This window comes from Aotus nancymaae, unplaced genomic scaffold (genome assembly GCF_030222135.1).
Source record: "Aotus nancymaae isolate 86718 unplaced genomic scaffold, 86718_ANA_hifiasm-v0.15.2.pri h1tg000089l, whole genome shotgun sequence".
In the NCBI taxonomy this organism is placed as follows: Eukaryota; Metazoa; Chordata; class Mammalia; order Primates; family Aotidae; genus Aotus; species Aotus nancymaae.
The window spans coordinates 3,034,340-3,048,493 of NW_026988504.1; the positions used below are offsets into that span (position 1 = coordinate 3,034,340).

The 14,154-nt window shown below is 57.2% G+C and overlaps 1 protein-coding gene across 1 annotated transcript in view; it reads right to left on the reverse strand.

Moving 5' to 3' along the window:
- Positions 1 to 14,154, reverse strand: part of CARD14 (caspase recruitment domain family member 14) — a 41,360-nt gene that overhangs the window by 10,218 nt on the left and 16,988 nt on the right. Inside the window, exons 6-14 of the mRNA XM_021666346.2 lie at positions 12,669 to 12,836; positions 11,068 to 11,187; positions 10,063 to 10,188; positions 9,493 to 9,642; positions 6,327 to 6,443; positions 4,847 to 4,989; positions 4,549 to 4,643; positions 2,259 to 2,322; positions 1,837 to 2,029 (exon numbers count right to left, since the gene is read on the reverse strand). Coding sequence (XP_021522021.2) covers positions 1,837 to 2,029; positions 2,259 to 2,322; positions 4,549 to 4,643; positions 4,847 to 4,989; positions 6,327 to 6,443; positions 9,493 to 9,642; positions 10,063 to 10,188; positions 11,068 to 11,187; positions 12,669 to 12,836 — 1,176 coding nt within the window. The remainder of the gene's footprint in view (positions 1 to 1,836; positions 2,030 to 2,258; positions 2,323 to 4,548; positions 4,644 to 4,846; positions 4,990 to 6,326; positions 6,444 to 9,492; positions 9,643 to 10,062; positions 10,189 to 11,067; positions 11,188 to 12,668; positions 12,837 to 14,154) is intronic.

Genomic DNA, 14,154 nt, shown 5'->3' on the forward strand with positions numbered 1-14,154 from the left:
CGGCATTTGGACAGCCTGTTCCAAGGGGGCAGTGAGGGGTGCGTGGAACACTCCTGTCACGGTCTCCCGTCTGCCCCAGAGGAGACAAGGGGCTCAGCCCCATCCTGTCCCCTCCTCTGTGCTCACCTTCCCACCCCAGACCCGCCATCCCCAGTCCCCTCCGGGGGGGCCACAGGGCAAGCCTCTGGGATAAGGCGAAGCCCATCCCCAGTCCCCTCCTGGGGGCCACAGGGCGAGCCTCTGGGATAAGATGAAGCCCATTTTGCACATTTCTTGGTTTAAATGGTTTTTCATATTAAGAAAGCACCAGGCTTTCCTTTTTCTTTCCTTTTCTTTCTTTTTTTTGAGGCAGGATCTTGCTGTGCTGCCCAGGCTCAAGTGCGGTGGTGCAATCATAGCTCACTGCAGCTTCCATCTCCTGGGCTCCGCCATCTGAGTAGCTAGGACTGCAGGCATGCACCACTGTGCCCAGAGTATTTTCTTTTCTTTTTTTTGAGACAGAGTCTTGCTCTGTCACCCAGGCTGCAGTGCAGTGGCCTCGGCTCACTACAACCTCTGCCTCCTGGGTTCAAGCGATTCTCCTGCCTCAGCCTCCTGAGTAGGTGGGATTACAGGCATGTGCCACCACGCCCAGCTAACTTATATATTTTTAGTAGTGACAGGGTTTCACCATGTTGGTCAGGCTAGTCTCAAACTCCTGACTTCATGATCCGCCCACCTCGGCCTCCCAAAGAGCTGGGATTACAGGCGTGAGCCACCTCATCCAGCAAAGTATTTCTTTTTTTTTGGCTTCAAGTTTAATCTGCTTTTAGGCAACATCAAAGTCACCCTCTCTGCCCATGTATCACTAATAATTAGTTAGGCTGTACTTTTTTTTTTTTTCCTTTTGAGATGGAGTCTCACTCTGTCACCCAGGCTGGAGTGCAATGGTGTGATTTAGGCTCACCGCAACCTCTACTTCCTGGGCTCAAGTGATTCTCCTGCCTCAGCCTCCCAAGCAGCTGGGATTACAGGTGCCCACCACCACACCTGGCTTATTTTTGTATTTTTAGTAGAGACGGGGTTTTGCCATGTTGGCCAGGCTGGTCTTGAACTCCCGACCTCAAGTGATTTGCCTGCCTTGGCCTCCCAAAGTGCCGGGGTTACAGGCGTGAGCCACCGCGCCCGGCCGGGTTGTACATTTGTGCCCATTTATCTTCTCAGCAGTTTTGTGCATTTTATAACAACAAAAAACAGTTTTAGAAAATGCCCCCAAACTAGCTGGGCATGGTAGCGCACGCCTGTGATCTGGTCCCAGCTACTTAAGAGGCTGAGGTGGGAGGAACAGCTGAGCCTGGGGAGGTCGAGGCTGCAGTGAGCCGTGATCAAACCGCTGCTCTCCAGCCTGGGTGACAGGGTGAGATCCTGTTTGAAAAAAGCAAACAAAGGAACAACAACAACAACAAAACAACAACAACAACAACAAAAAAAAAAAAACAGAAAGGAAAAAATACAAGAAATGCCCCAATGGTTAAAATAGTGAACTTTATGTCACGTGTTTTTTACTGCACACACCCAAAGTGACCACCCAGAACAGCCCTGTCAAGGGACCTCATGCAAAGACCCCTGCCTGGTCAGAAGCGCTGCATGGCAGCAGCCACTGTGGGTGATGCGCTGGGTTCCCCACAGCGTGACTCTCATCCATAAATGAGCAGAATGCTTTACAGCAGCCCAGTAAAGAGCATGGGCCCAGTCCAGAGTCGATCTGCACCGTCTGGGCATCTGAAGCCTGCCTGAGTCACCCCACCTGCTGCTGTTGACCCCATGGGGAGGCAGGAGGGGCCTCGCATGGCTCACCATCACGATCTGGGTGCCTGGGCGCAAAGCCATCTGGTCTGCCGCCGAGCCCGGGGTGACCCGGTGGATGAAGATGCCTGTGAAGTTCCCACCGATGACGCTGATCTGCTCCAGCAATGCATCCCCTTGGAACGCCAGCACCGTGACCTGGCTCAGGATCCTGCGGGCCAGCCTCCGCCTCATGAGCACGCTGCTGCGGGCCGGGAGATGACCAGCTTGTGCGCTGCCCAGAGCAGGAGAGCCGGCAAGATCACCTCCCCATTGCTTCCTACTAGCCCCAGTGTTCTGGAATTCTGCTGCATGGCCCCACGCGCTTGGAAAGGCTGTCGCTTCCCAATGGCGACAGGACAATCACCCTTTGCTCTGCCACTCCCTGGCCCTGGTTCCCAGCGAGCCTCAGAGGGTTCCCACCTGCTGCTTACCTCTCCGAGACATCCAGGCTTCCAGCGGAGAATGGCTGCAGGCTGCTTTCCAGCTGGGGAAGGTCTGGGAGGAAGCAAGAGCTTACAGATCTTGGTCACCCCACTGCTGATGGGGCCTCCTGTAACCTGCTGTGACCTCGCCCCTTCTCCCTCAGCCTCAGGCCCCCACCCCACCACCTGTTCCATCGTCTTTGCTGAGGCTGAGCTTTCTCTTCCTCCACCCCTTCCTCAATGCTTGGGACCCTGATTTCATTTTCCTAAAATCACTGTAACTAGTGGGGGCTGTAATCAGGAGGGTATGAACACCACGTGCTATTTTCTGATATTTGGATGAGTTGCCAACATTTAAAAGATAGGGAGATTTCACCTTAAATCTGGATTTCTGGCTTCGCTTGAAAAAAATCTACTGTAACCCTGGGGCTGCCTTTCTGCACTGATCTGCATTTCTGCATGGGCCTGTATTTCTGCATTGAGCTCCATGTCTATATGGGCCTGCATTCCTACATGGGCCTGCATTTCTACACCGCCTGCATTTCTGCACTGACCTGTATTTCTGCACAGGCCTGCATTTCTGCACTGACCTGCATTTCTGCACGGGCCTGCATTTCTGCACAGGCCTGCATTTCTGCACTGACCTGCATTTCTGCACGGGCCTGCATTTCTGTATGGGCCTGCATTTCTGCACAGGCCTGCATTTCTGCACTGACCTGTATTTCTGCATGGGCCTGCATTTCTGTACTGGCCTGCATTTCTGTACTGGCATGCATTTCTGCATGGGCCTGCATTTCTGTACTGGCCTGCATTTCTGTATGGGCCTGCATTTCTGCATGGGCCTGCATTTCTGTACTGGCCTGCATTTCTGTATGGGCCTGCATTTCTGTACTGGCCTGCATTTCTGTATGGGCCTGCATTTCTGCATGGGCCTGCATTTCTGTACTGGCCTGCATTTCTGTATGGGCCTGCATTTCTGCATGGGCCTGCATTTCGGTACTGGCCTGCATTTCTGTGCTGGCATGCATTTCTGCATAGGCCTGCATTTCTGCATAGGCCTGCATTTCTGCATGGGCCTGCATTTCTACACTGACCTGCATTTCTACACTGGCCTACACTTCTGTACTGGCCTGCATTTCTGCATGGGTCTGTGCTGGCCTGCATTTCTACACAGGTCTGCATTTCTGTGCTGATCTGCATTTCTGGGTGGCAGCAGTCACTGCACAGGCCAGTGGCTGCCTGCTGCTTACCCCAGACCACTCTACTTCCCAGCGGGCGGGGGCAGGTCTCTGAGTTGTCAATCCTGGGACTAAAGGCTCCCAGGGTCTCCCAAGCTCTCGCATTTTACTGTGCAAAGGGTTCCCTAGGCCTGGCTCACAGGCAGAATCCCATTGCGATCACATTCAAAGCCAATGAAACGAGGTGTGTACTCCCGATGTATCTGAGGTCAATTCTGCTAAAAATATATGCAACCAGGGCATCATGCAGAATGCTCACAGAGGAAAAATAAAGAGGAATAAGCCCTCCCTTCTCATCTCACACCTAATTTAGATATGCCTTGGGTGGACTCTCTCGATTTATCAGTTATAAATAAAAATGTGTATGAGTCCCCAGAGGGGAAGATTTCTGATCACACGACCCACAGAAGGCAGAGGGGCAGCGAGGGGTGGGCAGCGCAGGGCACTGGTGGCCACGGGGTGAATTCCAGATGGGGAGCAAAGCACCTACTGTGTGCAGTGCTCACGGCTGGTGCCAGCTGTGCCAAGGTGGAAAGGCTAAGGCACCCACCTGTGACGGGCCCATGGACTTGGGACAAAGAGAAGGCTGGTTCAATCACACACAAATGAGCCACAGGAGAAGTGTGAGGCCTCAGGGCCAGCGCCTGAGAGGAGAGGTGCTCCCCTTGGGGAGATGCCACTCTGTGCCTTGCCTCAGCCGGGCACCACGAAGCGACCCTGCCTGCTGCCTCCTGAAACCACTGGGAAGCCCAAGCGTCTCCACAGATCAGGGCAGGGTGCTGGGTGCTGAGCAGGGCATGGGTCAAACACAACTCCCCTGACTCTAGGGAAAAACACAAGGATGCCAGCAAACAGAGCACAGCCGGGCTCTGCCTAATGCTGCCTGGCAGGCAAGACTTTCCCAAAGCGCAAGATTGAGGCCAAGGTCAAGGTCCAGGGCAGACCTGAGCTCTGCTTCTATCTGCCCTTTCATTGGGGAGAAGCCCTGGCTGTCTCGTCAGCTCCCTGCTCTGCCAGGGGGAGGCGGACTGCTGTGGAGGTTCAGGGTTGGGCGCGCTTACCTGCCCCATCTAAAAGCTCGTAATCCAGGTCTGTGTCACCCGCCTTCGCTCCTGGCGGGGCTCCCAGGCCTGCTTCCGGAATCTCCAGGCAGCTGCTGCAAAGTATGAGAAGCCGCAGGCTCAAACTGCATCACCTGCTCCCTCTGAGTCCCCACACCCCAAGCACTGGCTGCCCAGCAGCTGCCAGCTCCAGGGCTTCAAGGGCAGAAGCTGCTGCCTGTAATACTCAGATGCCCTGAGTTCTAAGCTGGTTTCTCTGGTGAGTCACCAGGAAGGACCCCAGTACCACATGCTCTACCTGAAAGACCAGGGTTCTTCCCCAAAGTCCTCGGCCAACCGCTTGTACAGGGACTGCTGGCTGGGGGGCACAGGGCTCCTTGAGCGGAAGCTGTCCACCAGCTCGCGGCTGGACGTGGCACTCAGGTCCGACCAGAGCTGAGACTGGAGAGGGGAGGGCAGAGGTCAGCGGGGCACGCAGGAGGACACCCCGAGACTCCTCCCTTGTTCCCCCATGGTGTAGAGAGAGTGAGCCACAGTGAGAACTGAGTGGAGAGGAGGCAGCAGGAGGGGAAGGAAGGACAAACACGGGAGTCACATGCACTGAGCGTCTGCTGTATACCAGGCACTCTAACAGCTGCTCGGCTTAGTTCTCACGATAAATCTGTAAGGTGGCACTGCTGCCCCATTTTACATGTAAAGTGATGTGGCTTGGCTGTTGGGCTAGGTGCAGTGGCTCAAGCCTATAATCCCAGTACTTTGGGAGGCTGAGGCCGGCAGATCATTTGAGGTCAGAAGTTCAAGACCAGCCTGGCCAACATGTTGAAACCCTGTCTCTAATAAAAACACAAAAAGTAGCTGGGCGTGGTGGTGGGCACCGGTTATTCCAGCTACTTGGGTGGCTGAGGCAGGAGAATCTCTTGAACCTGGGAGGTGGAGGTTGCAGTGAGCTGAAATTGTACCACTGCACTCTAGCCTGGGTGACAGAGGAGACTCTGTCTCATAAAATAAGGGCTGGGCATGGTGGCTCATGCCTATAATCCCAGCACTTTGGGAGGCCAAGGTGGGTGGATCACCTTGGGGGGTCGAGAGCAGCCTGGCCAACATGGGGAAACTCCATCTCTACTAAAAATACAAAATTAGCCGGGTGTGGTGGTGGGTGCCTGTAATTCCAGCTACTCTGGAGGCTGAGGCCAGAGAATCACATGAACCCAGGAGGCAAAGGTCGCGGTGAGCCGAGATCACACTATTGCACTCCAGCCTGGGCAACAAGAGCGAAACTCTGACTCAAAAAATAAATAAATAAATAAATAAATAAATAAAAATAAAATAGGCCGGGAGCAGTGGTTCACACCTGTAATCCCAGCACTTTGGGAGGCTGAGGTGGGTGGATCATGAGGTCAAGAGATCAAGACCATCCTGGCCAACACAGTGAAACCCCATCTCTACTGAAATACAAAAATTAGCTGGGCATGGTGGTGCGCGCCTGTAGTCCCAGCTACTCTGGAGGCTGAGGCAGGAGAATCGCTTGAAGCAGGGAGGTGGAGGTTGCAGTGAGCTGAGATCGTGCCACTGCACTCCAGTCTGGCGCCTGGTGACAGAGCAAGACTCTGTCTCAAAATAAATAAATAAATAAATAATAAAAATAAAAATAATAAAATAAAACTCTCCTAATTGCACCAACCTCTTCCCTGTGGGGACGGGGTGGAAGGAGGCCCACTTTCATCCTGACAGAGGCCCTGGGCTGGCCGAGAGGGTCGAGGCAGTGAGGGCAGCCCTACCTCCGAGGAGCTGGCGAGGCTACAGTGGCTGTCGTCTCTGGGGCCGATGGCGTGCCTCCGCACCAGCCGCTGCTTCTCCCTCGTACAGGGCTCCCTGGTCCTGGCTTCCTGCTTGGGCTGCCAAAGACAGGCCAGACAGGCCAGTTAATTCAGGAGAGGTTCCCCTTCGAGGCCCGTGGAGTTTCTGCCGGGTCAGCACCACCTCTTCTGCCCCCCAGCAGTTTCCTCTCATCAGCTTCCAGGGAAAACAATCTATCCCCGTCCTCCGAGCCTGGGGCCAGCATCACAGGTGCTGGCCATCAACGGGACCGAAAGAAACCAGTTGGACACAGAGCATTTCGTTTCTTTTAGAATATGTGTGATTTACTAGTTGTACGAATAATACATAATACACACACACACACACACACAGAAAGTTGGAGGAAGGGACGCAGGACCAGTTAGAGAAGAAAATAAAATCCACCCATCTCCCCACACTCAGAATGAGCATGACCTGCGTGTTGGTGCCTGCCCTGGGAGGGTTTTTCTCAGCATAAACACGTGTGTTTTCACTGTCGATGTGGGATGATGGCCGTGCAGGGGGTGAGGGAGGAAGCGGGGTGGGCCCTCCAGGGTGAGGGAAGAAGCGAGGGTGGGCACTGCAGGGTGAGAGAGAAAGGGGGTGGGCCCTGCAGGGTGAGGGAGGAAGGGGAGTGGGCACTGCAGGGTGGGGGAGGAGGGGAGTGGGCACTACAGGGTGGGGGAGGAAGGGGGTGGGCTCTGCAGGGTGGGGGAGGAGGGGGTGGGCACTGCAGGGTGGGGGAGGAGGGGGTGGGCACTGCAGGGTGGGGGAGGAAGGGGGTGGGCTCTGCAGGGTGGGGGAGGAGGGGGTGGGCACTGCAGGGTGGAGGAGGAAGTGGGTGGGCTCTGCAGGGTGGGGGAGGAGGGGGGTGGGCTCTGCAGGGTGGAGGAGGAGGGGGGTGGGCTCTGCAGGGTGGGGGAGGAAGTGGGTGGGCTCTGCAGGGTGGGGGAGGAGGGGGTGGGCACTGCAGGGTGGGTGAGGAAGGGGGTGGGCTCTGCAGGGTGGGGGAGGAAGTGGGTGGGCACTGAAGGGTGGGGGAGGAAGGGGGTGGACTCTGCAGGGTGGGGGAGGAGGGGAGTGGGCACTGCAGGGTGGAGGAGGAAGTGGGGTGGGCACTGCAGGGTGGGGGAGGAAGTGGGTGGGCTCTGCAGGGTGGGGGAGGAAGTGGGTGGGCACTGCAGGGTGGGGGAGGAAGTGGGTGGGCTCTGCAGGGTGGGGGAGGAGGGGGGTGGGCACTGCAGGGTGGGTGATGAAGGGGGTGGGCTCTGCAGGGTGGGGGAGGAAGTGGGTGGGCTCTGCAGGGTGGGGGAGGAGGGGGTGGGCACTGCAGGGTGGGTGAGGAAGGGGGTGGGCTCTGCAGGGTGGGTGAGGAGGGGGTGGGCACTGCAGGGTGGGTGAGGAAGGGGGTGGGCTCTGCAGGGTGGGGGAGGAGGGGGTGGGCACTGCAGGGTGGGTGAGGAAGTGGGTGGGCTCTGCAGGGTGGGGGAGGAGGGGGTGGGCACTGCAGGGTGGGTGAGGAAGGGGGTGGGCACTGCAGGGTGGGGGAGGAAGGGGGTGGGCTCTGCAGGGTGGGAGAGGAAGTGGGTGGGCTCTGCAGGGTGGGTGAGAAAGGGGGTGGGCTCTGCAGGGTGGGGGAGGAAGTGGGTGGGCACTGCAGGGTGGGGGAGGAAGTGGGTGGGCTCTGCAGGGTGGGTGAGAAAGTGGGTGAGCTCTGCAGGGTGGGGGAGGAAGTGGGTGGGCTCTGCAGGGTGGTGGAGGAAGTGGGTGGGCTCTGCAGGGTGGTGGAGGAAGTGGGTGGGCTCTGCAGGGTGGGGGAGGAGGGGGTGGGCACTGCAGGGTGGGTGAGGAAGGGGGTGGGCTCTGCAGGGTGGGGGAGGAGGGGGTGGGCACTGCAGGGTGGGTGAGGAAGGGGGTGGACTCTGCAGGGTGGGGGAGGAGGGGAGTGGGCACTGCAGGGTGGAGGAGGAAGTGGGGTGGGCACTGCAGGGTGGGTGAGGAAGGGGGTGGGCACTGCAGGGTGGGGGAGGAAGGGGGTGGGCTCTGCAGGGTGGGGGAGGAAGTGGGTGGGCTCTGCAGGGTGGGTGAGGAAGGGGGTGGGCTCTGCAGGGTGGGGGAGGAAGTGGGTGGGCTCTGCAGGGTGGGGGAGGAGGGGGTGGGCACTGCAGGGTGGGTGAGGAAGGGGGTGGGCTCTGCAGGGTGGGGGAGGAAATGGGTGGGCTCTGCAGGGTGGGTGAGGAAGGGGGTAGGCTCTGCAGGGTGGGGGAGGAAGTGGGTGGGCTCTGCAGGGTGGGGGAGGAGGCGGTGGGCACTGCAGGGTGGGTGAGGAAGGGGGTGGGCTCTGCAGGGTGGGGGAGGAGGGGGTGGGCACTGCAGGGTGGGTGAGGAAGGGGGTGGGCTCTGCAGGGTGGGGGAGGAAGTGGGTGGGCACTGCAGGGTGGGGGAGGAAGGGGGTGGGCTCTGCAGGGTGGGGGAGGAAGTGGGTGGGCACTGCAGGGTAGGGGAGGAGGAGTGGTGGGCACTGCAGGGTGAGGGAGGAAGTGGGTGGCCTGTGCATGCGGAGGGCTGGGGCTGCCTGTGCTTCCCCATGGGCCTGGAGCTGGAGCTGCCCGCCAGCCCATACGAGAGGCGTCCTAAAAATCCCGGCTGTCTGGGAACAGGCTCCCTCCGGGACGCATAGGTCTTTCCACTCTTGGATGGACGTTGGGCTTTTAAGCATTTCGGGAGCGCAGCATCTACACTGCCAATGGCTGCCTGCGGACGGCTTCAAATGCCGCCTTCTACATCCGTCACACTTGACAGGCTCCAGAACCTACTGCTAAGCTCCCCCTTCTGTGACACAGGTGCTCTCATCATTGAAGACACAGAAGTAGACTCCATTTGTCCACTGGATACCTTCAAGGTTTCACAGTGCCATCCATGCGTGGGAGCCAGTGTGTCAGTCAGCCTGGTGACACTGGGCCGTCTCTGCAGGGGCCCTGTGTGGCCCAGCCTGGGATGCTGCCTGTCCTCCCAATGCCTGCCTGGGCTTTCCTGGGGCCCGGCTCTGTCCCGTTGTCCCCACAGCCCCTGCCTGGCCTCCAGCTGGGGTCAGCCAGGAGCACTCACCGCACCCGGAGGCTCTGCCCGCAGCTGGCGGAGCTGTGTGCGCAGCTCGCAGACCTGGTCCGTCAGCTCAAACACCTGCCGGCGGAGGGAGTCCTTCTCCGCCAGGCTCTGGGAAATCTCCCTCTGAGCACTGTCCCTCGCAGAGTATGCCTGTGGACCAGGACAATGGGAGTGAGGAGGCCACGCCATCCCCACCAGGGAGTCTCGGCTAGAGAGAGCCCTGTTTCTAGCCTGCGCTCATCTGACATGCACGAAATGGCCCACGCCGAGCTGTGCAAACTTACAGTTCATTTCAATTCATGTTCACGTGTGCAGTTTTAATAAAACCCAATATTTGGGGTGCATGTTCTCAGTATCATGTGACAGTAATAAGAGCAGGGAGGATGACAGAGAGAGTGTGTGGACAACAGGCGTGGGGGAGTGAAGAAACTTCGTGTGGACTGAGGAAGAGACCCTGAAATCTGAGACCAGCTGCCATCAGGATAGGGAGCCGAGAGACTGCCCCCTGAGCCAGCCCTCACCTGGGGAAGCAAGCGTGGGGTGGCGGGGCGGGCCCGGCCTCTCAGGTACCTGGTCGCGCTCCTTTTGCAGCCCGGACACCTGGGTCTGCAGCGCGTTCACCTTCTCCCTGTAGAGCTGGCAGGTCATCTTACTCTTCTGGAACTGCAGCAGGGTCTGCTCCTTCTCTTCCCAGTACTGGACAGAGGGAGACGTGGCCCGTGGAGCTGAGCAGCTCTGAGGGTCTGGGCTGAGGAGTGGGTGGGGGAGCCCAGGGGCAGGAGGGAGGTGGTTCCTGGGATGAAATAGGTGAATTCTCACTTGTCTCTTTTTCTTTTTTGAGACAGAGACTTGCTGCGACATCGTCCAGGCTGGAGTGCAATGGCATGATCTTGGCTCACTGCAACCTCCGCTTCCTGGGTTCAAGTGATTCTCATGCCTCAGCCTCCCTAGTAGCTGGGATTACAGGCACATACCACCATGCCTGGCTAATTTTTGTATTTTCGGTAGAGACAGGGTTTCACCATATTGGCCAGGCTGGTCTCGAACTCCTGACCTCAAGGGATCTGCCTGCCTCGGCCTCCCAAAGTGCTGATACAGGCATGGGCCACCGTGCCTGGCCTTGCTCGTCTCTTAAGTGCTAGATTTCAAGGCGCATCCAGAAAGTTGCTTAGGCTGATTATATTTGAATTTCCTCATTATAACAATGCATGTATGTTGCATGCATAGTTGTGTTCTGCTTTCTTAATGTCCCAAAAACACAATTTCCCCTGCCTGTCCTCTTCTTTTCCATCGTCTCCTCTCCTCCCCGTTCCCTCCTCACCTAAGTCCCTGGCTCTCCTGCGGGGCCCAGGCCCTGCAATCCCCTCGTCTGCCTGACCATGGTCTTAGCTGTGGGCTGCAAGTCGGTGCTCAGCGTGGTGCTGACAAAGGAACAGGTGAGCGGGCCGACAGATTCATTCAGCAAAATTCTGTGAGCTCGGTGTGGATGAAGGAATCTGGCTTCCCCACAGACCTGCCCCCGCCCCTGGGACAAGCGCCAGGAGGCTTGCAAGGGACGAAGGGGCCACACTGCACCTGCTCTCGCTGCCTCTCCGCGGCCACAGCCCTCTCGCGCAGGGAGTGGATGCGCTCCACCAGCTCCTGGCGGCTCCCCCGCGCCTCGTCCAGGCTCTGCTCCAGAATGTCCTTCTCCGCCTGGGGCAGACAGAGGTCAGCCTGGGGTGCTGGCTTCCCCAGAGGCCTGCCCTGGGCAGGCAGAACCCCGAGAATACGGCGGCAACCTCACGGCCAGGTGTGTGGATGGATGCAGCCTTACTGCTGTACACTGGGCAGGAGAAAAGCCGCAGAAAAGTCGCCAGTTGTGCCTGGGAAAGCTGCACATCTACAGCCAAGGGGACAGGCCGGCTCTCAGGATAACAGTTCCTCCCCTTACCAGCTCAGCCTTCGCCTTCAACAGGGCTGCGGCATTTCACAGAGAGTTAGAAACCAACAGACAGGTCGTTCCGCACTGATACTCACTTCCCAGGAAGGAGCTCATAACAGGGACACAATCCAGGCTGCAAGCTGGGCGGTGTCTGGGCCCAGTGAATGCTTGTGGAAGGAATATCTCAATAAACACTAATCTATTGAGAGGGGCCGAGGAGGAGAAGCCGAGCGTCGTGGCTCACTCACTGCCCTGCTTCAGAAGCCCCGCCCTCCAGTGCGAGTGAAGGCCAGAGGGCGCGATCTTTCCAGGTAGAAAGGTTTCTTGCCCGATGCTTAACGTGATTCCCGTGGTTTACGATTGGCCCAGTCCACTCCGGAACACAACGGCAGCAGTAAACCTGCCGGGTGGGGCACTGTGATACACCGCCAGCAGCTTTCACTTTTATGATTTTTATTTATTTATATATTTATTTTTGAGACGGAGTTTTGCTTTTGTTGCCCAGGCTGGAGTGCAGTGGCACAATCTTGGCTCACTGCAACCTCAGCCTCCCAGGTGCAAGCGATTCTCCTGCCTCAGCCTCCCTAGTAGCTGGGATTAAAGGCACAGGCCGTCACCACGCCTGGCTACTTTTTTGTATTTTTAGTAGAGACGGGGTTTCACAATGTTGGCCAGGCTGGTCTTGAATTCCTGACCTCATGATCTGCCTGCCTTGGCATCCCAAAGTGCTGGGATTACAGGCGTGAGCCACCACACCTGCCTTTTTATTTTTATTTTTTTGAGACAGCGTCTCCCTCTGTCACCCAGGCTGGAGTGCAGCAGTGTGATCACAGCTCACTGCAGCCTGAAATTACCAGGGTCAAACGATCCTACCACCTCAGCCTCCTGAGTAGCTGGGACCACAGGTGTGTACCACCATGCCAGGCTACTTTTTGTATTTTTTGTAGAGATGGGGTCTCGCCATGTTGCCCAGGCTGGTCTTGAACTCCTGAGCTTAAGCGATCCACCTATTTTGGCCTCCCGAAGTGCTGGGATTACAGGCCTGAGCCACCACGCCGAGTTCTAGCTTTTAATTAATTCTGCCAACATTTTGGGGTCTGGGGAACAGCAGGAAGGAAAGTGGGTGAGATGAGTCACTAAATTTCACCTCCCATCCTTAGCCTCCCCTTAATTAAACCACCTGTCAGAAACCCCACAGTCTGGGGACCAAGCACCCAAGGCGGAGGCTGCTCTCTGCTGAGGGGGGACCTACCAGGCTGAAAGTCAGCGAGCGCAGTTTCTCGTTCTCCTCCTTCAGTCGGTTCAGCTCCTCGCCCCCGGACTGCAGGTCACTGGCCATCCTCAGGGACCGCTCCTGCAATTCCAGCTCGCAGGAGGAAACCATGTTGACTCGCTGCAGCTCCTGCTTCAGTAGATAGAGCTGTGCAGGGAGAAGGCGACAGGAAGGCCGGTGAAAACGGCTTCTCCCGCAGACCAGGAGCCGGGTGGGTTTCTCACCCTTCCTCCTAATGATGATGCTTTTCACACTCGGGGGGCTTCCCGCCCTGAGACTGAAAAACCCATGAAAGGGTTTACCTGATGAATGGTCCCAAATATTCACTTGGGGCTGGGAGGACAGAGGCCTTTCAGCTCGGCACAGTGGTTGAACTACGTACGGGGTTAGAGTCCTGGGAATAGACTGAGGGGCCTTGATAACCAGCTTCTGGGTCTCCACAGCTGAGCAGCCGGTAGTGACGGCCAGCACGCTCCCTGACTTCCCTGCTTGTCCATATTCTGCCAATACATCAATACAGGGAATGTGGATTCATGGAAATCAGTAAGAAGTAAGAGAGAGGAAAGTCAGGCCCGGCGAGGGTGGAGGTGCCTGGGAACGCGGGACAGGGGCTATTCGGACAGCAAAGTCCCTGTGCTGACTTGCAATCTGTGTGCAGGGCCCTGGCCTTCCAGAAACTATCCAGCCAGGTCCTGCTGGCCTCCTTCCTCTGGACAACAGCCCAAAAGAAAGTTGGAGCTCGAGCAATGGGCCTGGACTCTTCCCGTCCTGGGTGTGGCAGCCCTGGGGAGACGGCACTTTCCCCATAAAGCAAACCTGGGAAGTCTGCATGGCGGGCTGGATGCCGGCGCTCACCCCTGGGCTGCAGCCAATAAGAACCTTTCTACCTGGACCTTTCCCTCCAGACACCGGGTTAGCACATTCTCAATTCGCAATCACCCAGTTCCTGCAATGGGCCAGCTGGGCTGGGCCTATCACAGTCTACATATTCAAAAAGTAAAATTAAGTCAGAACTGGAAGAGAACAGGAAAACGTGGGACTGAAAGTGAACCGGAACAAATGAACCGAATTCTATTTCCAACAGATGCTATAACCACGATGAAGAGAGACAGACAGAGACATGGACAGAGAGAGTGAAGCTTCAGTGAGTCATGGACACAGTGTTTGATTACAAGCCCTCAGCCACGAGCAAGCTTGGGCGGTGGGAGGAGGTGAATGACAACCGAATCCGGAATCGTCTTAGTGTGCCTGTCAATGGCAGTGGTGTGGGCAGAGTGATTCTGAAATGACTGGAGATGTTCTGCAGGCCTGAGGTGCTGGTGACGCTGGGAGCAGGGTTCCCACTGGGGAAGGAGCACACGTGTACGGAACGGGAGAAGGCAAGAAAAAGCCGTGGGGCATGGGTTGGAATTAGAGGTATGTGTGAGAACTCATGATTTCTGAAGTATGCACATGTACTGTATGT